This window comes from Tachyglossus aculeatus, chromosome 3 (genome assembly GCF_015852505.1).
Source record: "Tachyglossus aculeatus isolate mTacAcu1 chromosome 3, mTacAcu1.pri, whole genome shotgun sequence".
NCBI lineage: Eukaryota > Metazoa > Chordata > Mammalia > Monotremata > Tachyglossidae > Tachyglossus > Tachyglossus aculeatus.
The window spans coordinates 58089939-58115759 of NC_052068.1; the positions used below are offsets into that span (position 1 = coordinate 58089939).

Consider the following 25821-nt stretch of genomic DNA (forward strand, 5'->3'; position numbering starts at 1 on the left):
GCTACCTTCTTTTCTCCATCTGTCTCTGGCCTAGAACCTCGTTTTCTTTCCACATAGGGCAGACCACCACCATCTTAACCTTCAAATCCTTGTTAAAATTACATCTCCAAAAGGCCTTCCCAATTAAGCCCTTTTTAGCCCCTATTTCCCCTCCCTTCTGCATCACCTATGCACTTGGATCTGTACCCTTTAAGCACTTGGTATTCACCCAACATTCAGCCCCAAATCATTTATGTACATATCTATAATTTATTCATTTATATTAATGTCTATCTCCCCCTCTAGACGGTAAGCTCACTGTGGGCAGGGAATATGTCTACCAACTTTGTTGTATTCTCCCAAGGGCTTAGAAAATTGCTCCGCACACAGGAAGCACTGGGAAGCATCATGTCAAAGTGGATAAGGCATAGGCCTGGCTATAATCCCGACTCTGCCACTTGTCTGCTGTGTGGACTTGGGCAAGTCACTTCACTTCTCTGTGCCTCAGTTCCCTCATAGGTAAAATAGGGATTAACAACAACAACAACAATTGTATTTATTGAGCATTTACTGTGTGCAGAGCACTGTACTAAGCGCTTGGGGAGTACAAATTGGCAACATATAGAGACAGTCCCTACCCAACAGTGGGCTCACAGTCTAAGACTGTAATCCCCATGCAGGACAGGGACTATATCCAATCCAATTTGATTGTATACACCTCAGTGCTTAGTACAGTGCCTGGCACACAGTAAGCCTTAACAAATACCATAATTATTTTTATCATTAAGAATAATATCAATGATGGTATTTATTATTATTAATAATAATAATAATAATAATAATAATGGTATTTGTTAAGTGCTTACTGTGTGCAAAGCACTGTTCTAAGCGCTGGGGGGATACAAGGTGATCAGGTTCTCCCACGTGGTGCTCACAGTCTTAATCCTCATTTTACAGATGAGCTAATTGAGGCCCAGAGAAGTTAAGTGGCTTGCTCAAGGTCACACAGCTGACAAGTGGCGGAGCCAGGATTCGAACCCATGACCTCTGACTTCCAAGCCTGCGCTCTTTCCATGGAGCCACTTATTATTAAATATCACTGACTGAACATTGTTTATTGCCCTTTGTTGCACTGGACACCAGGGCCTAATCAATGATATTTATGGGTGTGAACTGTGTGTAGACCACTCTAGTAAAAAACATATACACCCAGTTCCTCTATAGCATGAATGTGGTGTTCTTGGGGAGCCTCATGTTAAAGACAACTCAGGTTGTAATGCTGATCTGTTCAGACATGGTGAGCATGTGCACAAGAAGTTTCTTTAATTACGCCACTCGTTATACTCAGGAGGGCTTATGCTGACCTGAGAACATTCTTTCATTCCCTAATTGTGTTGTCCCCCAAACACGCAATGAAAACCCACATTATGGTTAAACCGAGTCTATTGCAAGTGCTTGGGAAATTCAGAATTCAAATAATTACAATGAGCCGGATTCTCCTGGCTTTGTCTCGTCTTATGCCATTGAGTCATCTCCGACCCATAGCGGTTCCATGGATACATCTCTCTCAGAATGCCCCACCTCCAGCAGTAATCATTCTGGTAGTGGACCCCGAGAATGCCTTACTAATACGTGAGGCACTTTTGGAGAACCACTGGCGTGTTAACCCACAAGAGGATTGTGCACAGTGCTTGGAGCATTGTAAGCGCTTAACAAATACCACTGTTATTATTATTATTATTATGATCTCCATTTGACCCCTGCCTCAGTCAGACTGTACAGACCCGAATCCAGCTGTCCTTCCAAGCTCTGACTCATCCACGATCTTGCCACGGCAGGGTGAGCGGGGATCGCCTTCGCAGTCGTTTTCATCAGAGAAATCTCCACAGTCATTGTCGTTGTTGCACACAAGCCTCTTCTTTATGCACCTCCCTAAATTAATGGCAGCAAGGACAGTGAGAGATCTAACATTGGTGTGGTGGATTGAAAGATCATGGGTTCTAATCTCAGCTCTGCCACTGGTCTGCTGTGTGGGCTTGGGCTGTGTGTGGAGAAAGAATTCATTCACGGTGTCGTTGATGATGTCAGGTGCTCCTGCTGTTCTATCTTGTTTTTATTATTTTTATAATATTTGTTAAGTACTTAGTTTCTGCCAAGAACTGTTATAAGTGATGGGGTCGATACAAGATAATCAAGTTGGACACAGATCATGTCCCACATGATGATGGTATTTGGTAAGTGCTTACTATGTATCAAGCACTGCTCTAAGTGATGGGGTAGATACAAACTAAAAATAATAATAATAATAATAATAATAATAACAACAACATTTTTTGGTATTTGTTAAGCGCTTACTATTTTCCAGGCACTGGACTAAGTGCTGGGACAGGTACAAGCACACATTCCCTGTCCCACATGGGGAGTCACAATCTTAATCCGCATTTGACAGGTGACGTAACTGAGGCCCAGAGAAGTTAAGTGACTTGTCCAAGGTTAGACAGCAGATGAGTGACAGAGATGGGATTAGAACACAGGTCTTCTGATTCCAAGGTGCATGCTCTGTCAACTATAATAATAATAATAATAATAATGATGGCATTTATTAAGTGCTTACTATGTGCAAAGCACTGTTCTACGCGCTGGGGAGGTTACAAGGTGATCAGGTTGTCCCACGGGGGGGGGGGGGGGGGGGGTCATGGTTTTAATCCCATTTTACAGATGAGGTTACTGAGGCCCAGAGAAGTGAAGTGACTTGCCCAGTCACACAGCTGACAAGTGGTGGAGCTGGATTTGAACCCATGACCTCTGACTCCAAAGCCCGGGCTCTTTCCACTGAGCCACGCTGCTTCTCTATCTTCTCTAGGCCATACTGCTTCCCTATCCTGGCCACAGCCATCGCTGCTGTCCAAAACTTTGGCTAACCGGCAGTTCTAGACACTGCTGAGGCCCAGACAAGGTAGGGGTTGACACCGGCCTGATAAATTTCAGTCTGTGTCTCTCTCATTCTCTCCCCACCCTCCATCCCTCTCCTTCTCCTCTCTAGCTCTGCCCCATTCCTCCTAATAATAATAACTGTGGTATTTTTTAAGCACTTACTTGGTGTCAAGCACTTGTACTTAGTGCTGGGGTGGATACGAGCAGATTGGGTTGGACACAGTGCCTGCCCTATGTGGGACTCACAGTCTTAATCCTCATTGTACAGGTGACATAACTGAGACCCAAAGAAGTGAAGTGACTTGCCCAGAAGCAGATAAGTGGTGGACCTGGGATTAGAACCCGTGACCTTCTTGACCACCCACCTCAGGAATCTGTTCCCTCTATGCCCTGGGTCCTACACCTGGAAGAGTCCAAATGGAAGGGCTGAACTTGGGGTTTGGAATTCCCTGGTCTTCCTGAACTGGCCAGGAAATTTTCCTGAAAGAAACCTCATTTCCAAGTGCCCGGGCCTGGTTCGGAAATCCTCCTGTCTTTCCCTGCTTCAGTCTATACTTCACTCTGCTGCCCAGATTATCTTTGTACAGAAACGCTCTGGGCATGTCACTCCCCTCCTGAAAAATCTCCAGTGGTTGCCTGTCAACCTTCGAATCATGCAAAAACTCCTCACGCTCGGCTTCAAGGCTTTCCATCACCTCCAGCCCAGCCCACACCCTCCGCTCCTCTGCCTCTAACCTCCTCACTGGGCCTCGTTCTCACCTGTCCCGCCATCGACCCCCGGCCCACGTCCTTTCCCTGGGCCTGGAATGCCCTCCCTCCACACACCCACCAAACTAGCTCTCTTCCTCCCTTCAAAGCCCTACTGAGAGTTCACCTCCTCCAGGAGGCCTTCCCAGACTGAACCCCCCCCTTTTCTCTCCTCCTGCTCCTCCCCTCCCCATCACCCCGCCCTACTCCCTTCCCCTCCACACAGCGCTTTTGCATATTTGTACATACTTATTACTCTATTTTATTTGTACAAATTTACTATATTTATTTTATTAATGCTGTGTATATAGCTGTAACTCTATTTATTCTGATGGAATTGACACCTATCTACTTGTTTTGTTTTGTTGTCTGTCTCCCCCTTCTAGACTATAAGCCCATTGTTGGGTAGGGACCGTCTCTATATGTTGCCGATTTGTACTTATCCCAAGCGCTTAGTTCAGTGCTCTGCACACAGTAAACGTCCAATAAATACAATTGAATGAATGAATGAATGATGGTCCTGGATTAGAGAAGTGGCCCATGCAAGCTGGGGAATGGGAGCTCATGTCAGAATACTCCTACTACCACTAATAATAATAATAATTCTTGTCAGGGATGCCACCCGTCCTGGAGAAGGATTCTGAGGTGTTAGCAGGGCCTGAAAAGCACAGCCGTACCTGATTCGCATTTAAAGTCATTGCCGCAGTCTTCTCCTTCATTGTCACAGAGGCTGCTGGTCTCACAGATGCTCCGGTCTCCCAAAGGCCCGAAGCACTGCTTTCCGCCAAACTGTCCAAACCGCTCGATCCTTCTAGACCGATACTGCAGGAGACAGGGGACAGGTTACAGCCTTAGGCCTGCTGAAACCAAGGGTAACTGCTCTGGGGGTTGCTGGAAGGGAGGTGAGGTCTATAGAGAAGCAGCGTGGCTTAGTGGAAAGAGCACGAGCTTGGGAGTCAGAAGTCATCCGTTCAAATCCGGTCTCTGCCATTTGTTAGCTGTGTGACTTTGGGCAAGTCACTTAACTTCTCCGTGCCTCAGTTACCTCCTCTGCAAAATGGGGATCAAGACTGTGAGCCCTAAGTGGGTCAACCTGATAACCTTGTATTTATCCCAGTGCTTAGAACAGTGCTTGGCATACAGTAAGAGCTTAACAAATATTATCATTATTATTAGTGTGGAAGAGGTTTTATTTCCAAACAGATACAGCTCTAGACTGTAAGCTCTTTGTGGGCAGGGAATGTGTCTACCAATTTTGCTATATTGTAGTCTCCCAAGTAATAACAATAATAATGATTTTGGTATTTTTAAGTGCTTACCATGTGCCAAGCACTGGTACACGTCAAATGCTCAATAAGTACAATTGATTGATTGATTAAGGTCCTTTCTGGATTACAGACTGCCTCCATTCTTTGGTTCTCTCTTTATACAAGCTCCCGGTCACGGCTTATAGGGAGCTGGGCAGAACTCCCTCTCTTTCCACAGGTGAACCCAATAGAGAGCCTTTCAATGAGAGCTCCCCTGTGAAAAATCAATTAATTAATTGTACAATAACTGTGATATTTCTGGAGCACTTATTATGTGTCAAGCATTATACCAAGCACTGCTTTAGGCGCTAGATAATCACGGTCCCTGTCTCTTAAACATTTTACAGAAGAGGAAATGTTAGCACAGATAAGTTAAGTGAGTTGCCCAAGGTCACACAGGAGGTAAGTGGCAGAGCTGGGATTAGAACCAAGGTTCTCTGAAACCTAGGCCTGTGCTTTTTTCACTAGGCCCTGGGTTTCTCAATTAATTTTTGCATGTCATTTTTTTTTAATAGTATTTGTTAATAGCTCACTATGTGCCAGGCACTGTACTAAACTTTGGGATAGACACAAGTTAATGAGGTTGGACACAGTCCCTAACCCACATGGGATGCACAATTTTAATACCCATATTACAGATGAGGGAACTGAGGCCCAGAGGAGTGAAACGACTTGCTCAAGGTCACCCAGCCTACAAGAGGCAGAGCAGGGATTAGAATCAATCCAGGTCTCCTAACTTCCAGGCCCAAGCTTTATTCACTAGGCCACACTGCTTCTCAATTCAGTGGTGAAACTGTTCTTGTTTCATGGACTCTATAATAATAATAATAATAATGGCATTTGTTAAGCGCTTACTATGTGCAGAGCACTGTTCTAAGTGCTGGGGGGGATACAAGGTGATCAAGTTTTCCCACATGGGGCTCACAGTCTTAATCCCCATTTTACAGATGAGGTAACTGAGGCTCAGAGAAGTTAAGTGACTTGCCCAAGGTCACACAGCAGACATGTGGTGGAGTCAGAATTCGAACCCATGGCCTCTGACTCCAAAGCCCATGCTTTTTCCACTGAGCCACGCTGCTTCTCTGTGGGACACTTGGTTCACTGTCTGTGAAAAGGGAGGGAAGGGGGAGCAAAGTTCTCCCCTGGAGGGGGTTAGGTGATGCCTCTAGCTAGCATGGATAGTCAGACTGGAGACTTGGTACTGAGTTCACCATGGGTTGGGTCATGTGTGTAAACTGCATTCTGATGATCACACCTGGACCTCACCACTCATAACAACAATAATAATAACAATAATAATAATAATAAAGGTATTTGTTAAGCACTTACTATGTGCCAGGCACTGCACTAAGAGCTGGGGTGGATACAAGCAAATCGGGTTGGACACAATCCCTGTCCATTCATTCATTCAATCTTATTTATTGAGTGTTTACTGTGTTCAGAGAACTGTGCGAAGTGCTTGGGAGAGTAAAATATAACAATAAATAGACACGTTCCCTGCCCACAGTGAGCTGTCCCACACGAGGCTCACGGTCTCAACCCCGATATTATAGATGAGGTAACTGAGACACAGAGAAGAGAGGTGACTTGCCCAAGGCCACACAACAGACAAGTAGCAGAGCCAGGATTAGAACCCATGACCTTCTGACTTCCATGCCTGTAGTCTATCCACTACGCCATGCTGACCAAAATAGTGGCAATACCCCCAGCAGAGGCCATTTAGCAGAGGACAGGGGAGGGTGAGTTAGAAGGAAAGGAGGAACTCTTGGCCTACCATCTGTTTGAGGCAGGGATCACATGGACTCCACTCACTCCATCCGCTCATTTTGCAGTCTATTGCAGCTGAAGCAGCTAGTTCTCTTGGACGTCTATTCAAATGTTTCTCAGGATAGCTGATGGAATAGAACATGTCAGCATGCCATCAGAACACTAACAACCCTCCAATCAATCCATCAATCAGCGGTATTTTTTGAGCACTTACTGCATACCAAGTGCTTGGGAGAGTATGATACAAATGTACGAGAAGCAGCATGGCTCAGTGGCGAGAGCATGGGCTTGGGCGTCAGAGAGGTCGTTAGTTCTAATTCCGCCTCCGCCCCCCCGTCTGCTGTGTGACCTTGGGCAAGCCACTTAACTTTTCTGTGCCTCAGTTACCTCATCTGTAAAATGGGTATTAAAACTGTGAGCCCCCCCCCCCCCCCCATGGGACAATCTAATTACCTTGTATCTACTCCAGCGCTTAGAACAGTGCTCGGCACATAGTAAGCACTTAACAAATACCATAATAATTATTTCTAGACTGTGAGCCCATTGTTGGGTAGGGATCATCTCTACTTGCTGAATTGCACTTAGTACAGTGCTCTGCACACAGTAGGTGCTCAGTAAATATGACAATGAATGAATGACTGAATAGCCGGATGACATTCCTTGCCCACAAGGAGTTTACAGTCTAGAGGGAGAGACAAACTTTATATAAAGCAATAAATTATGGATATCAATTGCAGAGCACAGTGCTAAGCACTTGGAAGAGTATAATACTATATAAAAGTGCTGCGGGGTTGAGGGTGGGGCAAATATCAAGTGTTTAAAAGGTATAGATGGAATTGACACAGAAGGGAGAGGCAGTCAGGGAGGAAAGGGTTTAATTGTGGAAGACCTCTTGGAGGAGGTGTGCTTTTAATAAGACTTTGAAGATGGAGAGAGTGAGGGTGTCATAAATGAAGAGGGGGGGAGTTCCAAGCCAGAAGGAGAATATGAGAGAGGGTTGGAGGCAAGATAGAAGCGATTAAGGCACAGTAAGCAAGCTGACGCTAAAGGAGTGAAGTGTATGGGCTGCGCGGTAAAGAAGGAAGTCAGTGAAGTGAGGTAGGAGTCCAGGAGAGCAGATTGAGTGCTTTCAAGTGGATGGTAAGGAGTTTCTGTTTGATGAGGGGGTGATGATAATGATGGTATTTCTTAAATAATAATAATAATAATAATAATAATAATAATATTGTTAGTGTTTATAAAATACTTACTGTGTGCCAAGCACTGTTCTAAGCACTGGGGGAGATACAAGGTAATCAGGTTGCCCCACACAAGGCTCACAGTCTTCATCCCCATTTTACAGATGAGGTAACTGAGGCACAGAGAAGTTAAGTGACTTGCCCAAGGTCACACAGCTGACAAGCGGTGAAGCTAGGATTAGAACCCACAACCTCTGACTCCCAAGCCCGAGCTCTTTCCACTGAGCCACGCAAATGCTTACTATGCATCAAGCACTATTCTAAGCATTGGGGTAAATACAATCTAATCATTTGGACTCAGTCCCTGTCCCACACGGGGCTCTCAGGTGAGGTAACATTTTACAGATGAGGTAACTGAGGCACAGAGAAGATAAGTGACTTTCCCAAGTCATACAGCAGACAAGCAGAGGAGCCAGGATTAGCATTCAGATCTTTCTGATGCCTGGACCCGTGCTCTATCCACTAGGCCATGCTGCTTCTATAAGGGCAAGCAGACCAATCCCTTTTTTAATTGCAGCCCAGCAAGGAGCCCACTGATGGGTAGGGACTGTCTCTATATGTTGCCAGCTTGTACTTCCCAAGCGCTTAGTACAGTGCTCTGCACACAGCAAGCACTCAATAAATACGATTGATTGATTGATTGATACTGCAGTGGTCTCTCAACACTCCCTTCTCTGCCACATTGCTTGAAGTGGAGCTGTGCAGTTGCATTGTCACTTATCCATCCCTCCCAGCTTTCCTGTGTCTCCTTTCAGCACAGTTCACTCTCCAGCAGCTGCTTGGGTAACCCGCTGGCTCCCTTCTCCTCCGAGGAGATGCTTTGCGGTAAGCATGGCTTTAGTTCTCATGGTTCTCTGTATCTGTCCCCTCCCACATTTATATCTGGAGCTCCTTGTGACTTGAGATTAAGCTTTATCTAATGACTGTGGTATTTGTTTAAGTGCTTACTATGCGTCAGGCACCGTATTAAACCCTGGGATGGATACAAGCAAATAGGGTTGGGCACAGTCCCTGTCTCATATGGGGTTCACAGTCTCAATCCCCTTTTTACAGATGAGATAACTGAAGCACAGAGTAGTGAGGTGACTTGCCCAAGGTCACACAGCAGACAAGCTGCAAAGCTGGGATTAGATCTTTGAACTCTCAGGCCCATCTCTATCCACTACGCCTTGTGGCTTTAACTGATTATTCTGAAATCACCCTAGGCTTTGGAACAGTGTTTCGTACAGTGTAAGTGCTTAGCAAGTGTCGGTAATAATGATAATAATGATGATAATGATAGCAATGATAAGTGACTGCAATGGCAAACATGGGATTGGACTGGGAACGTGTCCGCTAATTCTGTTGTAGTGTACTCTCCCATGTGCATAGCCCAGTGCTCAATAAATACCACTGATTGATACTGGAGATGGTTTATAAGTGATGCTGTTGAAACTGAGCTCCATGGAATCAATCAATCAATCATATTTATTGAGTGTTTACTGTGTGCAGAGCACTGTACTAAGCGCTTGGGAAGTACAAGTTGGCAACATATAGAGACAATCCCTACCCAACAGTGGGCTCACAGTCTAAAAGGGGGAGACAGAGAACAAAACCAAACGTACTAACAAAATAAAATAGAATAGATATGTACAAGTAAAATAAATAAATAAATAAATAAATAGAGTAATAAATATGTACAAACATAAATACAGGTGCTGTGGGGAAGGGAAGGAGGTAAGATGGGGAGATGGAGAGAGGGACGAGGGGGAGAGGAAGGAAGGGGATGGAAGACAGGGACTGTGTCTGATCTGATTATCTTGTAGACTCCAACACTTATTAAAGTGTTTGGCACATGATAAGTACTTAACAAATATTATTATTATTATTAGACATCCTTCCTTTGGTTGGTACTGGTGGCTCAGCTCCATACAAGGTTAGGTTTTACTTATTATTATTATCAAGTGCTGTCGAGTCATTGTCGATTCATAGTGACTCTGTGGATATATTTTCTCCAGAATGTCCTGTCTTCTCCATAATCTGTAACCTAACGGTTCATTCGTTATCGTTGTTATGGTCTCTATCCATGTAGCTGCTGGTCTGCCTCTTCCACGTTTTCCCTGGACTTTTCCTAGCGTTAGTGTCTTCTCCAGAGAATTAGTTCTCATGATTATGTGTCCAAAATATGCTAATCTAAGTTGAATCTTTTGTCCTTCCAAAGATCACTTTGGCTTAATTTGCTCCAAAAATCCATTTGTTTATTTTTTGGACAGTCCATGGTATTCACAAAAGCCTTCTCCAACACCATATCTCAAAAAAATTGATGCTCTTTCGATCCTGTTTTTTCACTGTCCAGCTTTCGGGTCCATACATTGTCACTAGGAAGCACCATAGAATTTGACAATTTGTATTTTCGTGGCAATTATTGCATAAGCACATTTCATGGATATTACTGCAGGTTTCTAAATGTTTTCTTTCGTCTGAAGCTTGATTCCTCATTAATGCTTTATTATGTCAGATCCCCAGAGGCACACTGACTTCCTTGTTTCTTATTTCACTGGTCTCTCAGTAAGTCCTCTTGGTCCTGGCTAGAAAGTAAGTGCACAATAAATCCGACTGATTGATTGATTGATGGATGTGGGATTTCAGGAGGGGTTTGAAGATGGGGAAAGTTGGAGCCTGGTGGTTTTTGAAGGGGGAGGGAGTTACAGATGGGAGGACAGGTGAGCAAGCGAGGAAGATTGTAGATAATCATCCTATCATTCGATCCCCCTTCCAACCCTCTTCCCAAGTTTCCAGTCAGCTCAGTTGGTTCAGACTGCCATTTCCCGTTGCTCTAGGGAATTCTCAACTTCATCTTCATCCATGAGCCTATGCCTGAGTAGCTGGTAGCAGCTCCTCCTCATCTTCTCAATCAGTGATCTTTACTGAGCGCTTAATGTACTAAGCACTTGGGAGAGCATGTGTACTAAGCAGAGCACTGTACTGTGAGCTTGGGAGAGTACAATGCAACAGAATTATCCCAATCAGCCTGGAGCGGCCCTGAAGCCCTCTTCCCTTACCTCCCCACTAAGCACACGGTACCTTTTCTAGCCCAAACCTTTATACTCTGATGACCTACTTAGTGCATGGATCTGTTCATTTTCTTGAATGCACTTATGTTATCTGATTTTAGTTACCCCCTTTCTGGGAATAGGGACCACCACCCGATCTGTTTTAGTAATTCTACAATATGCCCACATAAGCACTCAATTAGGGCCCTTTGATTATGACAGACACTGACTGGAAGCTCACTGTAGGCAGGGACTGTGTCTGCTTACTGTTATATTGTACTCTCCCAAGCACTTAGTAGAGTACTCTGCACACAGGAAGTGCTCAATAAATGCAACTGACTACTCAAGTCTGTATTATAATAATAATGATGGCATTTGTTAAGCATTTACTATGTGCAAAGCATTGTTCTGAGCGCTGAGGAGGATACAAGGTGATCAGGTTGTCCCATGTGGGGCTCACAGTCTTCATCCCCATTTTACAGATGAGGTAACTGAGGCACAGAGAAGTTAAGTGACTTGCCCAAGGTCACACAGCTACCTATAACACATAGTGTTATGGGTATCAATAGAGCTGAGTGTGGCACTGAGATTATGTGAGTGGCTCCTGGAGGAAGTCATAGCACTCTATAAATCACATCATTGAAAATGAACCAAGGAAAAATGGCTCATTGATTTGAAAAAGGGCAAGGTCATAATGGTCATATTGACATAACAATAATAATAATAATAAAGGCATTTATTAAGTGCTTACTATGTGCAAAGCACTGTACTAAGTGCTGGGGAGGTTACAAGGTGACTTATGAATAGGCTTTGCTATTTTTTTGTCATCCACACTCTCCCTTTCCCCCCCATTGTAATTTATTGTAATGTCAGTCTTCCTCTCTAGACTTTAAGCTCCTTGAGGCCAGGGATCGTGTCTACCAAGTCTAGTGTACTGTACTCTCTAAAGTGCTTAGAACAGTGCTCTGCCCACAGTACCTGCTCAATAAATACCACTGATTGATTGATTCCATAGTTGGAGTCAGGTCCTCCATTCCCACTACTTCCGAGAACCCTCCCCTAATGAAAAGGGGGAAGTTCTCCACCTCTCCTGACCCTCACTGTCCAGACCTGCAAATTTCTTGACTCTCCATTCTTTTATTTCCTGCCCCCACAAAAATGATTTATTTACCACTTTGCTTGTCCCTAATGATGATATCTATTGATTTCAAGTGCTCTTCTCATCCCTTTAGTTTTCCCAGCTTGGTTGGAGAATGTTTTCCCAGGACTGGGTTCTCTATACATGTGTCCAAACCACTGTAACTTGTCCATCTTGGATTGGAAATTCTTTCAGAGCACAGATCCTGGCTGTTCAGAACAGAGAGATACAAGATAATCAGGTTGGACACAATCCTTGTCCCACATGTGGCTCACAGTCTAGTAGGAGGGAGTAGGATTTAATCCCCATTTGACAGATGAGGTAACCAAGGCACAGAGCAGGTCAGTGACTTGCCCAAAGTCATACAGCAGACACGTGGCAGAGCAGAAGTTTAGAACCCAGGTCCCCTGACTCCAAGTCCTATGCTCTTCCACTAGATCACACTGCTTCTCATGTTTAAAGTTTCAAAGCTTTTTATGTTTTAATTTTTGTATCATTGTGGTATCACTGTGTGATAGGTGACCATTCTCTTGCATGCTGCAAGCACTCTACACAGACTGTAAACTCGTTGTGGGCAGGAAATGTGTCTCATTGTTCTATTGTACTCCCCCAGGTGCTTAGTACAGTGCTTTGCACACATTGTTTGACAATACATTTTGATGAGGATAAAGACACAAGCTAGATAGATGGACCCAACAGCCTTGGGCAAGTCACTTTACTTCTCAGTGCCTCAGTTTCCTCATCTGTAAAATGGGGATGAAGACTGTGAGCCTCATGCAGAACAGGGAATGTGTTCAATCCAATTTGCTTGTATCCACCCCAGTGCTAAACACAGTGCCTGGCACATAGTAAGTACATAACAAATTACATTATTATTATTATTATTGTTATGAGAGAACATTATTTTCTCTATTGTCTGTGATTTAGAGAAGCAATAGTGGAAAGAGCACGGGCCTGGGAGCCGGAAAACCTGTGTTCTAATCCCAGCTCCACCATTTGTCTGCTGGGTGATGTTGGGCAAGTAAATTAACTTCTTTGTGCCTCAGTTACCTCATCTGCAAAATGGGGATGAAGACTGTAAACCCACTGTGGGACAGGGACTGTGTCCAACCTGACTATCTTGTATCAATCAATCAATCGCATTTATTGAGCGCTTACTGTGTTCAGAGCACTGTATTAAGCGCTTGGGAAGTACCAGTCGGCAACACATAGAGACAGTCCCTACCCAACAGCGGGCTCCCCAATGCTTATTACAGCACCTGCCACATAGTATAAATGCTTACAGATACCGTTAAAAAAATCAGAACCATGCTTTCCCTCAGATATTTGGGATTTTTTGAAGTGTATTTAAACACATTCAACAGAGATGAAAATGAGCAGGATTTGGAGGAAAAGGCCACAGGATCAGAACACTGATTGTTAAGCATTAGGGCAATGGAATGAAAAACAAAGCTGGGTTATGCAGCTGGTCAGGGTTGGAAATCAAGTTTGTTAGGGGCCCTGATCCATGTACAGGGCAGGAGGGCCATGGAGGCTTGGAGAAGAGAAAACTTCAAAGAGAATTTGGTCTGCCTTAACAGCTTCTCTTTTCTGATCAGAAGGGAGCCGCAGCTGGAGATCTGACCAGGTCACTTAAGGTTGCCTAGAGAGAGGGCAGAGTAAACAAATGAAATCCAGTTGATCCTAAGAAAAATAAGGAAAATATTTTCCTTTTACATGTTAACTATGTGCCCCTCCCCTTCTTGGCCCCCGTTAGATACAAGGTTTTACAGGGCAGGGACTGAGTGAGTCTTCTACTTCTAGTAAATGCTTCCAAATGCCTGGTACAGTGTTCTGGATGAGTTAGGCTCCCAGTACAGGACCCTACACACAAAAGGCACCGAGTACAGTGCTCTGTCCTGAGAAAGCATCCACTACAGTTCTCGGGATATAGAAATGGCCCAACACAGGGCTCTGCATTCAATATTGTGTGGCCTTTGACAAATCACTTAACTTCTCTGTGCCTCAGTTTCCTCAATGGTAAAATTGGGTTACCTGTTCTCCCTCCTACTGTGAGCCCCATGTGGGACAGGGACAGGGACTATGTCCAACCTAATTAACTGCTGATGATTATCATTCATTCATTCATTCAACAACTTACTGCGTGCAGAGCACCATACTAAGCACTTGGGAGAGTACAATATAACAATAAACAAACACATTCCCCACACAAAACAAGTTTACCATCTAGATGGGGAGACAGACATTATTATAAATAAATAAAAGTACAGATATGCACGTAAGTGCTGTGGGGCTGGGAGGGGGGATGAATAAAGGGAGCAAGTCAGAGCAATGCGGAAGGGAGGGGGGAAGATTCATTCATTCATTCAATTGTATTTATTGAGCACTTACTGTGTGCAGAGCACTGTACTAACCGCTTGGGAAGTACAAGTCGTCAACATATAGAGACGGTCCCTACCCAACAATGGGCTCACAGTCTAGAAAGATGATGAGGAGGAGGAGGAGGACAATAAATAAAACCCTTCTCATATGGTAATCCATGCAGAGAACAAATGAACACAAGTTTTGCCACAGGAATCAAACAAAGGAAATGTAAAAGAAATATATCATTTTTTAACATTTTGTAAATGGGAGTTTAGGTTGGGTAGAAGGAGCTCAGTGGTTGTCCCTAGTGGTTGTTTAAGTAGTTCTGCTCCTTCATTCATTCATTCATTCATTCATTCAGTCGTATTCTTTGCACACTTACGGTACGCAGAGCACTGTTCTGAGCACTTGGAAGAGTACAATAGAACAATAAACAGACACAGTCTCTGCCCACATGAGTGATGGACCCCTTCAGACCAGCCTCTGGATCAAATAGGTGAGGTTTGGGTTTTGGGGTGCTTCATAGGGGCAAACTGTGAAAGTGATCTATAACCTGGGTCCATGAAATGGTGACTTTCTTTTTCAGGCTATCTGCAAGCACAGAATCAGTGTGGCCCAGTAGAAAGAGCATGGGTTTAGGAGTCAGAAGGACCTGGGTTCTAATCCCACTCTGCCAGTTGCTCATTGCGTGACCTTACACAGGTCATTTTACTTCTCTGTGCCTCAATTTCCTCAACTGTAAAATGGGGATACCCATTCTCCCTCCTACTTGGACTGTGAGCCCTATGCGGGACAGGGACTGTGTCTGACCTAATTAACTTGTACCTACCCCAGCGCTTAGAACACTGTTTTACACAAAGTAAGCATTTAACAAATACCATAAAAAAACCCCAAACACTTAACAATTGGGTGATGCCACTCACTCTGAGCACGCTTTAGGGTCAATAGTTCCCCTTCTAGACTGTGAGCCCATTGTTGGGTAGGGGCCATCTCTATATGTTGCCAACTTGTACTTCCCAAGCGCCTAGTACAGTGCTCTGCACAAGGTAAATGCTCAATAAATATGATTGAATGAATGAAGGAATGAATGAATATAAATTTTCCAGACTCAGTGGCTACCTACTTCCCCTATCCTGAAGCTAATGATCATTATCATCATCATTGTCATCATCAATATGCATAGAGAGCCTTCTGTATACATAGCACTGTATTTTGGTGTCTACTGTGTGCATTGATTCATTCATTCAATAGTATTTACTGTGTGCTTACTGTGTGCAAAGCACTGTTCTAAGCACCTGAGGGAGTACAATATAACAATAAAGAGACACATTTCCAGCCCACAACAAGCTTACAGTCTGTGTAGAGTGCTTGTAGCCTACAAGAGAGTGATCACCTTACATACAATGATACCACAATGATACCAAAAATTAAAAAAAAATTGAAAAGCTCACTGAACTTCTCTGTGCCCTGGTTACCTCATCTGTAAAATGGGGATAAAGTCCTACTCCCTCCTACTAGACTCCTCCTACTAGACTGTGAGCCCCATGTGGGACAGCGATTGTTTCCAACCTGATTATCTTGTATCTACCACAAAGCTTAGTTCAGTGGTTGGTACATAGTAAGGGCTTACCAAGTATCATAAAATTTATTACTATTATTGTTATATACCATTGATAACTGGGTGGGTCTGGAAACAATGAATAAGCAAATTAATAAATAAATGGAATAAATAAACCAATACACATAAGTTTTAAGGATAACTGAAGGGATAGTCTGATCACAGTGGTGGAAATTGGTTGGGAAGCAGGTAGAGGGAGCAGTTACCACCTAATAACAATGGAGAAACAGGGGTGTGAAGTAGTTTAATGCCTATTGATCGCTATAAAGTTATCAAGAAATGGCATCTGTGGATTTAAAGGTGAAATTATGTAGGTGAGTTACAAAAAAACCCCGCACAGTTTATATGAAATGTCTTTTTTGATGTGTGGCTGAAGGGTTGATGGTTGATGCAGTATGTCTGGTGAAAATCCTGGATTTAGGAAAGGTCTTTCCATAGAAAAAAGCACTGGAACAGCTGACTTCGGAGGCTGAGGTTGACTGTAAAGTGAGAGGTGGGGTGCGGGTGCGGGATGGAGAGGAGGGAGAATACTTCTTGATAACAGTGGGGGGCTTGGATAGTTTATTGATCAATCATAATGATGATAATAATATTAATGACAATGGTGGTATCTGTACTAAACCCTAGGGTAGATACAAGATGATGAGGCTAGACACAGTCCCTGCCCCATATAGGGCTCACAGTCTAAGTAAAATGATCAGGTTGGACATGGTCTCTGTCCCACACGAGGCTCATACTCTAAGTAGAATTGACACTGAATCCTCATTTTACAAGTGAGGATAGTGAGGCATAGAGAAGTTAAATAACTTGCTGAATGTCTCACATTAGGCAAGAAGTGGAGCTGGAATTAGAACCCAGATCCTCTGACTTCCAAACACGTGCCCTTTCCACTAGGCCATGCCGATTAGGGCAGCGTGGCCTACTGGCTAGAACACAGGCCTGGGAGTCAAAAGGACCTGGGTTCTAGTCCCCGATCTGCCACTTGTTTGCTGTGTGACCTTGGGCAAATCACTTCACTTCTCTGGACCTCAGTTACCTCATCTGCAAAATGGGAATCAAGACTGTGAGCCCCATGTGGGTCAGGGACTGTGCCTAACCTGATTGACTTGTATCTACTTCAGTGCTTAACACATAGTAAGTGCTTCAGTACCACAATTATTATTAGGGGAAAGAAGTGGGATTAGGTCTCAACATTCTTCCCTCTCCAGTGTTTTTTTTCTTATCCAGACTGTTTGCTCTCTTGATGTTGGCTGTTGACACTGATTGCATACTTTTGGCAGGTTTGCTGAAGACAAGGTAAGTTCTTTTGAAATGGAAAATCCCCTTTCTGACCAAAATATGTAAGGGATGAATCTCCCTCTTCAAATCTGCCTAAAACTCACCTCAATCTCAGAGCCCTTCTGAAATTCCATCTCTTCCGGGAAGCTTTCCCTCATTAAACCCCACCATACCAATAACCACAACTAACATGTATAGTATGTATGTAGCAGTGCTTAATACAGTGCCTGGAACATAATAAGCACTTAACGGATACTATCACCATTGTTATTCCACTCACTGAAATCTCATTATGGGTAGGGAACTTGTCCATTAATTCTGTTATATTGTACTTTCCCAAGAGTTTAGAGCAGCATGGCATAATGGATAGAGCAAAGGCTTGGGAGTCCAGCTCTGCCACTTATCTGCTGTGGACCTTGGGCAAGTCAGTTCATTTCTCTGTACCTCAATTACTTCAACTGTAAAATGAGAATGTGAGCCCCATGTGGGTCAGGGACTGTGTCCAACCCGATTTGCTTGTACCCACCCCAGCACTTAGTACAATGCCTAGCACATAGTAAGCCCTTAACAAATACCATTATCATTATTACTCTGCACATAGTAAAAGCTCAATAAATATGATTAGTTGATTTATCTATCCAACTACTAATTGTAGATTGATTTTTATTCCTCGTCCTACAAATGGTAAATCATTTGCTTCTGCCTTGGATTATAAGCTCCTTAAGGCCAAGGACATGTCTCCTATTCTTGTTGCATTTTTCCAAACATTAAGTATGGTGTTTAGCCACCAGTAAGTGCTCTGCAGCCAGCACCTACACAGTGCTCTGCACACAGAAGGTGAGCAGTGTGGCGTAGTGTATAAACTTTGGGCCTGCATTCCAATCAGCCACTTGCCTGCTGTGTGACTTTGGGCAAGTCACTTCTCTGTGCCTCAGTTTCCTCAACTGTAAAATGGGGATTCAACGCCTGTTGGAGCTGTGACCCACCTGATAAACTTGAATCTATCTCAATGCTTTGAATGGTGCTTCTTGAGGCAGGAAATATTTAACAAACATACAAAAAACAAACAAACAAAAAGACTTTTTTTTTAAATGATGGTGTTTGTTAAGCACTTACTATGTGTCAAGCACTGTTCTAAGTGCTGGGGTAGATACTGGCTAACTAGGTTGGACACAGTCCCTGTCCCACATGGAGCTCACAGTCTCAATCCCCATTTTACAGATGAGGGAACTGAGGCCTCAAGAAGTGAAGTGACTTGCCCAAGGTCACACAGCAGATAAGTGGCAGAGCTGTGATTAGAACCCAAGTCTTTCTGACTCCCTGTGCTCTATCCACTAGGCCATGCTGCTTTCCTTTACTCGGAAGCGGCCCAGTTTAGTACACAGCACAAAGTAGGCACCCAGTAGAGTGCTCTATTCAAAGGAGGTATTCCATAAATATTGTTTTTATTTGTGGGAAGAGATGGTGGTATTTATTAAATGCTTACTATGTGTCATGCACTCTTCTAACCATTTGGTTGATACAAGCTAATTGATAGTGTTGATTAAAACTGCTGTTTGAAGGATTAATGAAGGATTAATATAACTCTCATTACCAAAGAAGAGCTGGAGAGGATAAGAGTGAACAAATGTGCTTTCTGTCCAGTGATATTGGGTTGAGTTCCTGCAGGAGAAAAACGGCTAGAGTGACTGGAATAAGTAAATTCTCTGTGGTTCTGTTTATGCTTCTCCACCTCTACAATTCCTCCAAGGAAATACCTCATGACGACAATAGCGATAAAGAAAAGAGAACCTTCCTTTGAAATAGAGCAAATCATTCAAGTCCTTGCAGTGGGAATTACATTTTCCAAAAATTAATTCCCCCATGTTTCAAAAAGAAACTTTGAAGCAAGTTACCTAAAAATCCAAAATGTTCTTCATCAAAAGACAGAATGTCCCAAACCTGAGATACCCGCTCAATCACATGACTCAGAAACACATCCCACACTCTACTGTGGAAGAAAATGGCCCCTCGTTCTTCTGATCTTTTCTCTCTCTGGATTTCTTATTTGGAGCATTCAAACTAGAGGTTCAACCCCCATTTTGGCTTGTTTCTATTGTCATTTCTAAACCTGGCTCTGCTACTTGCCTGCTGTGTGACCACTTCTCTAGACCTCAGTTTCCTCATCCCAGATTTAATCCCATGGGGAATAAATACCTGTGCTCTTTCCCCATTGGACTGTGAGCCCCATGTGGGACAGGGATTGTGTCTGATCATATCCATAATTTGATATCCAAAATATATTTATATATCTGTAATATTTATATTAATGTGTCTTCACCTTTAGACTGTACACTCACTGCAGGCAGGGAACATGTCTACCAACTCTGTTATATTTTACTCTTTCAAGTACAGTGCTCTGCACACAGGAAGTGCTCAATCAGTACGATTGATTGATCTTAATGTACGGTCTCTATCCCAGTGCTCAGCACAATGTTTGGCACATAAGAAAAGCTTAACAAATGCCACCATTGTTATTATTATTAGTATTAGTAGCAATAATAATAATGGTATTTGTTAAGCACTTACTATGTGCCAAGCATTGTTCCAAGCACTGGAGAAGATAAATTCATTCATTCATTCAATCATATTTATTGAGCGTTTACTGTGTGCAGAGCACTGTACTAAGCGCTTGGGAAGTACAAGTTAGCAACATATAGAGATGGTCCCTACCCAACAACGGGCTCACAGTCTAGAAGGGGGAGACAGACAGCAAAATAAAACACGTAGAAAGGTGTCAAAGTCGTCAAAACAAACAGAATTAAAGCTAAATGCACATCATTAACAAAATATATAGAATAGTAAATATGTACAAGTAAAATAAATAGAATAATAAATCTGTACAATTATATGTACAAGTGCTGTGGGGAGGGGAAGGAGGTAGGGTCGGGGATGAGGAAAGGAAAAAGGGAGCTCAGTCTGGGAAGGCCTCTTGGAGTAGGTGAGCACATGGTAATCAGATTGTCCCACGTGGGACTCACAGTCTTAATCCCCATTTTACAGATGAGGTAACAGGCACAGAGAAGTTAAGTGACTTGCCCAAAGTCACACAGCTGATAAGTGGCGGAGCTGGGATTAGAACCCATGACCTCTGACTCCCAAGTCGGGGCTCTTTCCACCAAGCCATGCTGGTAATAGTAATTGTAGAATCCATGGTCGCATACAGCCAATAACTGATCTTAGCAAAGTATCCGGGGACTTACCTTGTCTTATTTCCAGTGATCGGGATACACATTTCCAAAGTAACAATTGCAAGTATAAGTGCTGGGGCTAGCATTTTGTCTGTTGCCTTGAGAGCTACGCAGGGAAATGGCAGAAGCTGACTTGTAATCTATTTATTTTCAGAGGGGCAAACAAATGACTAATGAAGCCAAAAGGGGATTGGTCAAAACCAGTATTGGTCTGGAGGTGAAGGACTTCAAAGTCTAATCAAAGCAGAGTGATATGGTTTCTCCATGGGGAGTTTCACAACTCTTGGGCTTATTACTGCTTCTATAAATTTGGAAAATAAGGTTGCAGAATGCTTTACAGGGTATTCTTGACTTTTCTGGGTTCCTTTAGCTCCTGGACTTCAAGTGGTAATAATAATGATGGGATTTATTAAGCGCTTACTAAGTGCAAAGCACTGTTCTAAGCACTGGGGTGGTTACAAGGTGATCAGGTTGCCCCCTGGGAGGCTCACAGTCTTAATCCCCATTTTACAGATAAGGTAACTGAGGCTCAGAGAAGAGAAGTGACTTGCCCAAAGTCACACAGCTGACAATTGGCAAAGCCGGGATTTGAACCCATGACCTCTGACTCCACAGCCCGTGCTCTTTCCGCTGAGCCACACTGCTTCTCTGCTTCCCTGCTCCCTTCTAAGGAAGGTCAGAAGTCAGAACTTCTGTTGAGTTGATGGTGTGGTGTACTGGAAAGAGCATGGATCCAAGAGGCAGGAAGTCCCATATTTGTGTCCCAGCTCTGACACTGTTATGCTGTATAGCTTTGGGCAAACTGCTTAACTTCTTGGACTTCAGTTTCCTTCCCTGTTAAAATGAGGATAAGCTATCTGCCCTCCCTTCCTCTTAAGACTGTGAGTACTATGTGGTACAAGTACTGTCTGCTCTACTCATGCATCCCCTAGCCTAAAAGAGCTTGTCTTGACCCCACGACTCCCTCCAGTTATCACCCCATCTCCCTCCTACCATTCCTCTACAGAAAACTTGAGACAGTTGTCTACACCCACTTGCCTCCACTTCCTCTCCTTCAATTCTCTTCTTGACTCCCTCCAATATGGCTTCCACTCCCTTCACTCTACTAAAACTGCCCTTTCAAAAATCATCAATCACCTCCTTCTTGTCAAATCCAGTGGCCTCTACTAATTCTGCTAGACTTCTCAGTTGCCTTCAACACTGTGGACCACTCCTCCTCCTGGAAACATTTTCCAACCTTGGCTTCACTGACATGATCCTTTCCTGGTTCTTCTCCTCTCTCTCTGGACACTCATTTTCAGTTTCTTTCGCAGGCTCCTCCTCTGCCTCCCACCAGGACATCCCTCATGGCTCAGTTCTGGGTCCACTTCTATTTTCTATCTACACTCACTCCTTTGGAGAACCCATTCACTCCATGGTTTCAACTACCATCTCTATGTGGATGATTCCCAAATCAACATCTCCAGGCCTGATCTTTCTTCTTCTTTTCACTCTGATATTTCCTCCTGCTTTCAGAACATCTCTAATATTTGGATGTCCTGTTCATTCATTCATTCAGTCGTATTTATTGAGCCCTTACTGTGTGCAGAGCACTGTACTAAGCACTTGGGAAGTACAAATCGGCAACATATAGAGACGATCCCTACCCAACAATGAGCTCACAGTTGACACCTCAAGCTTAACATGCCCAAAACAGAACTCCTCATCTTCCCACTCAAACCCTGTCCTCATGATTTTCCCATCACTGTACACAACACCACCATCCCTTCATGTTTCACAATCCCTTAACCTTAGCATTGTCCTTGACTCATCTCTCTCATTCAATCCACATGTTCAATTTTCTCCATATCCTGTTGGTTCAACCTTCACAATATCTCTAAAATCTGCCTTTTCCTCTCTATCACAATTGCTACCACATTAATCTAAGCGTTTACCTTTTCCTGCCCTGATTATTGCATCAGCCTCCTTGCTAACCTTCCTACCAGCTCTCTCCCCACTTCAGTCTTTACTTCATTCTAGTGCCCAGATCATATTCGACAGAATTGTTCAGTCCGTATTTCCCCACTCTTCCACAATCTCTTCCCAACATTTCTCTTTGATCCTCAAAATTGAACTTCATCTGAAAGAATCTGGCTGCTTTTTACACACTCAAGAAAATGAATTGAACTTATGACCTAGGGCCTAATACTACACTGTCACCACAGTCAGTATGACAATCTCCCAAAGGATGAACCGGGCTACTTAATACAATTTTTTTTACATCCTAGCACTGTTGGTCTTTGTGTTTCCTAGTAAACAGAATTATGTGACAGCCTTTAGCTTTGAATGGTCAATAAAGTTTTTTTAATGGTATTTATTAAGTGTTTACTATGTGCCAGGCATTGAACTAAATGCTAGGGTAGACACAAGCTAATCAGGTTGGACACAGTCTATGCCCCACAGAGTTCACAGTCTTAATTCCCATTGTATGGATGAAGTAACTGAGGCACAGAGAAGTTAAGTGACTTGCCCAAGGTCACACAGAAGATAAACTGTGGAGCTGGGATAGGAACCCAGGTCCATCTGACCCCAGGCCAATTCTCTATCCATTTGGTCTCAACGTTTTTCTTTTAGTTGTGTGGAAGGCTTCTCAGCATATTGGACAGAGTGCGGGCCTGGGAGTAAGAAGGTCATGGGTTCCAATCCCGGTTCTGCCACATGTCTGCTGTGTGACCTTGAGCAAGTCACTTCACTTCTCTGTGCCTCAGTGACCTTATCTGTAAAATGGAGATTGAGACTGTGAGCCCCACCTGGTTCAGGGACTGTATCCAACCAGATTTCCTTGTATCCACTCCAATGCTTAGTACAGTGCTTGGCATATAGTATTTAACCAATATCACAATTGCTATTATTACTATTATTTTCTGGTGCAGTATGAAACCAACATTGGTTTTCCTTATGCTTATTTCAGGCCTAATATGTCCGGCTGATTCAGTGAAGGCATTTACAGTCCTTTACGTGTTTCTGAGCTGTAGTGTCAACCAACCTTCTCTCTGATTGTGAGATCTAGACTAGCCCCCCAAACCTCCTGATCCCCTCATATTACTCCAGGAGCAGTCCCATCAGCCCCCCACATCCCCACCTGTCATATAGACTGTCTCTATATGTTGCCAACTTGTACTTCCCAAGCGCTTAGTGCAGTGCTGTGCACACAGTAAGCGCTCAATAAATACAATTGAATGAATGAATTCTGTGCAGAGCACTGTACTAAGTGCTTGGGAAATACAAATTGGCAAAATATAGAAACGGTCCCTAAACCCAGCAACAGGCTCACAGTGTAGAAGGGGGAGACAGATAACAAAACATAACAAGTAGACACGTGTCAGTGCCATTAGAATAAATAGAATTATAGCTATAAACACATCATTAATAAAATAGAGTAATAAATACGTAGAAATAAACACAAATGCTGTGGGGAGGGGAAGGGGTAGAGAAGAGGGAGGGAGTGGGGGCGATGGGGAGGGGAGGAGGAGGAGAGGATAAGGGGGGGCTCAGTCTGGGAAGACCTCCTGGAGGAGGTGAGCTCTCAGTAGGGTTTTGAAGGGAGGAAGAGAGCTAGTTTGGCGGTGTGGAGGAAGGGCATTCCAGGCCAGAGGTAGGATGTGGGCCTGGGGTCGACGGCAGGACAGGTGAGAACAAGGCACAGTGAGGAGGTAAGCGGCAGAGGAGCGGAGTGTGCGGGCTGGGCTGTAGAAGGAGAGAAGGGAGGTGAGGTAGGAAGGGGCAAGGTGATGGAGAGCTTTGAAGTCAAGAGTGAGGAGTTTTTGCTTGATTCTAAGATTGATAGGCAACCACTGGAGATTTTTGGGGAGGGGAGTGACATGCCCAGAGCGTTTCTGTACAAAGATAATCTGGGTAACGGAGTGAAGTATAGCCTTAAGCAGGGAGAGATAGGAGGATGGGAGATCAGAGAGGAGGTTGATGCAGTACTTTACAAGCAGTTAGTACAGTGCTCTGCACACAGTGAATGCTCAATAAATACGATCGAATGAATGTACTCAACATCCAGTAGTGAGAGAGGAACACAAACAACAAAAGTCCAGGAACAAAACTAGCCTCTAATCATAGACACTAGTCTCACCGCAACACAACTGCGTTGGGTATGACTGCTTATGAATGAACACCTGCAAGTTATCCAAAGAACTAGCCTAGGTAGAGCTGAAACTGAAGGCATACTGCCTTCAAGAAAGGAGAGATTCTCCTTCAACAGAAGCTTCATAAGGCTCAGAGAAGCAACGTGGCCTAGTGGAAATAATAATAATTATGGTATTTGTTAAGCACTTACTAAGTACCAAGCACTGTCTAAGCAATGGGGTAGAAACAAGTAATCAGGTTGTCCCACATGGGGCTCACAGTCTTAATCCCCATTTTACAGATAAGGTAACTGAGGCACAGAGAAGTGAAGTGACTTGCCCAAGGTCACACAGCAGACAAGTGGCAGAGGCGGAATTAGAAATCACATCCTCTGATTCTGAAGCCCGGGCTCTTGCCACTAGGCCAAGCTGCTTAGCACAGGCCTGGGAGTCCGAGGACCTGAGTTTGAAGTCCAACTTGACCACGTACCTGCTGTGTGACCTTGGGCAAGTCACTTACTTTCTCTGTGCCTTTGTTGGCTCATCCGTAAAATGGGTATTCGATCCTTGTAGTCCCTCCTACTTAGGCTGTGAGCGTCTTGTGAAACAGGGACTGCATCTGTTCTAATAAACTTGTACATACTCCAGTGCTTAGAACAGTGCCTGACACATAGTAAGAGCTTAACAAATACCATATCAATCATTAACCTATGCATCAGGCAGAAACTCCTCACACTCGGCTTCCAGGCTGTCCATCACCTCGCCCCCTCCTACCTCACCTCCCTTCTCTCCTTCTACAGCCCAGCCCGCACCCTCCACTCTCTGCCACTAATCTCCTCACCGTGCCTTGTTCTCGCTTGTCCCGCCGTCGACCCTCAGCCCACGTCATCCCCCTGGCCTGAAATGCCCTCCCTCCCCATATCTGCCAGACTAGCTCTCTTCCTCCCTTCAAGGCCCTGCTGAGAGCTCACCTCTTCCAGGAGGCCTTCCCAGACTGAGCTCCCTCCTTCCTCTCCCCCTCCTCCCCCTCTTCATCCTCCACACCTGGAGAACTCACTGTAATTCAGAGTTCCAAAT

General features: G+C 44.0%; 1 protein-coding gene across 1 annotated transcript in view; it reads right to left on the reverse strand.

Moving 5' to 3' along the window:
• The window catches only part of C9 (complement C9), a 70503-nt gene extending 49753 nt beyond the window's left edge, over nt 1–20750 (reverse strand). The window contains exons 1-4 of the mRNA XM_038743300.1: nt 20645–20750; nt 6742–6859; nt 4338–4482; nt 1764–1911 (exon numbers count right to left, since the gene is read on the reverse strand). Of these exons, the coding sequence (XP_038599228.1) occupies nt 1764–1911; nt 4338–4482; nt 6742–6859; nt 20645–20718 (485 nt within the window). The 5' untranslated portion in view covers nt 20719–20750. The remainder of the gene's footprint in view (nt 1–1763; nt 1912–4337; nt 4483–6741; nt 6860–20644) is intronic.
• Between the last annotated feature and the right edge of the window lie 5071 nt (nt 20751–25821).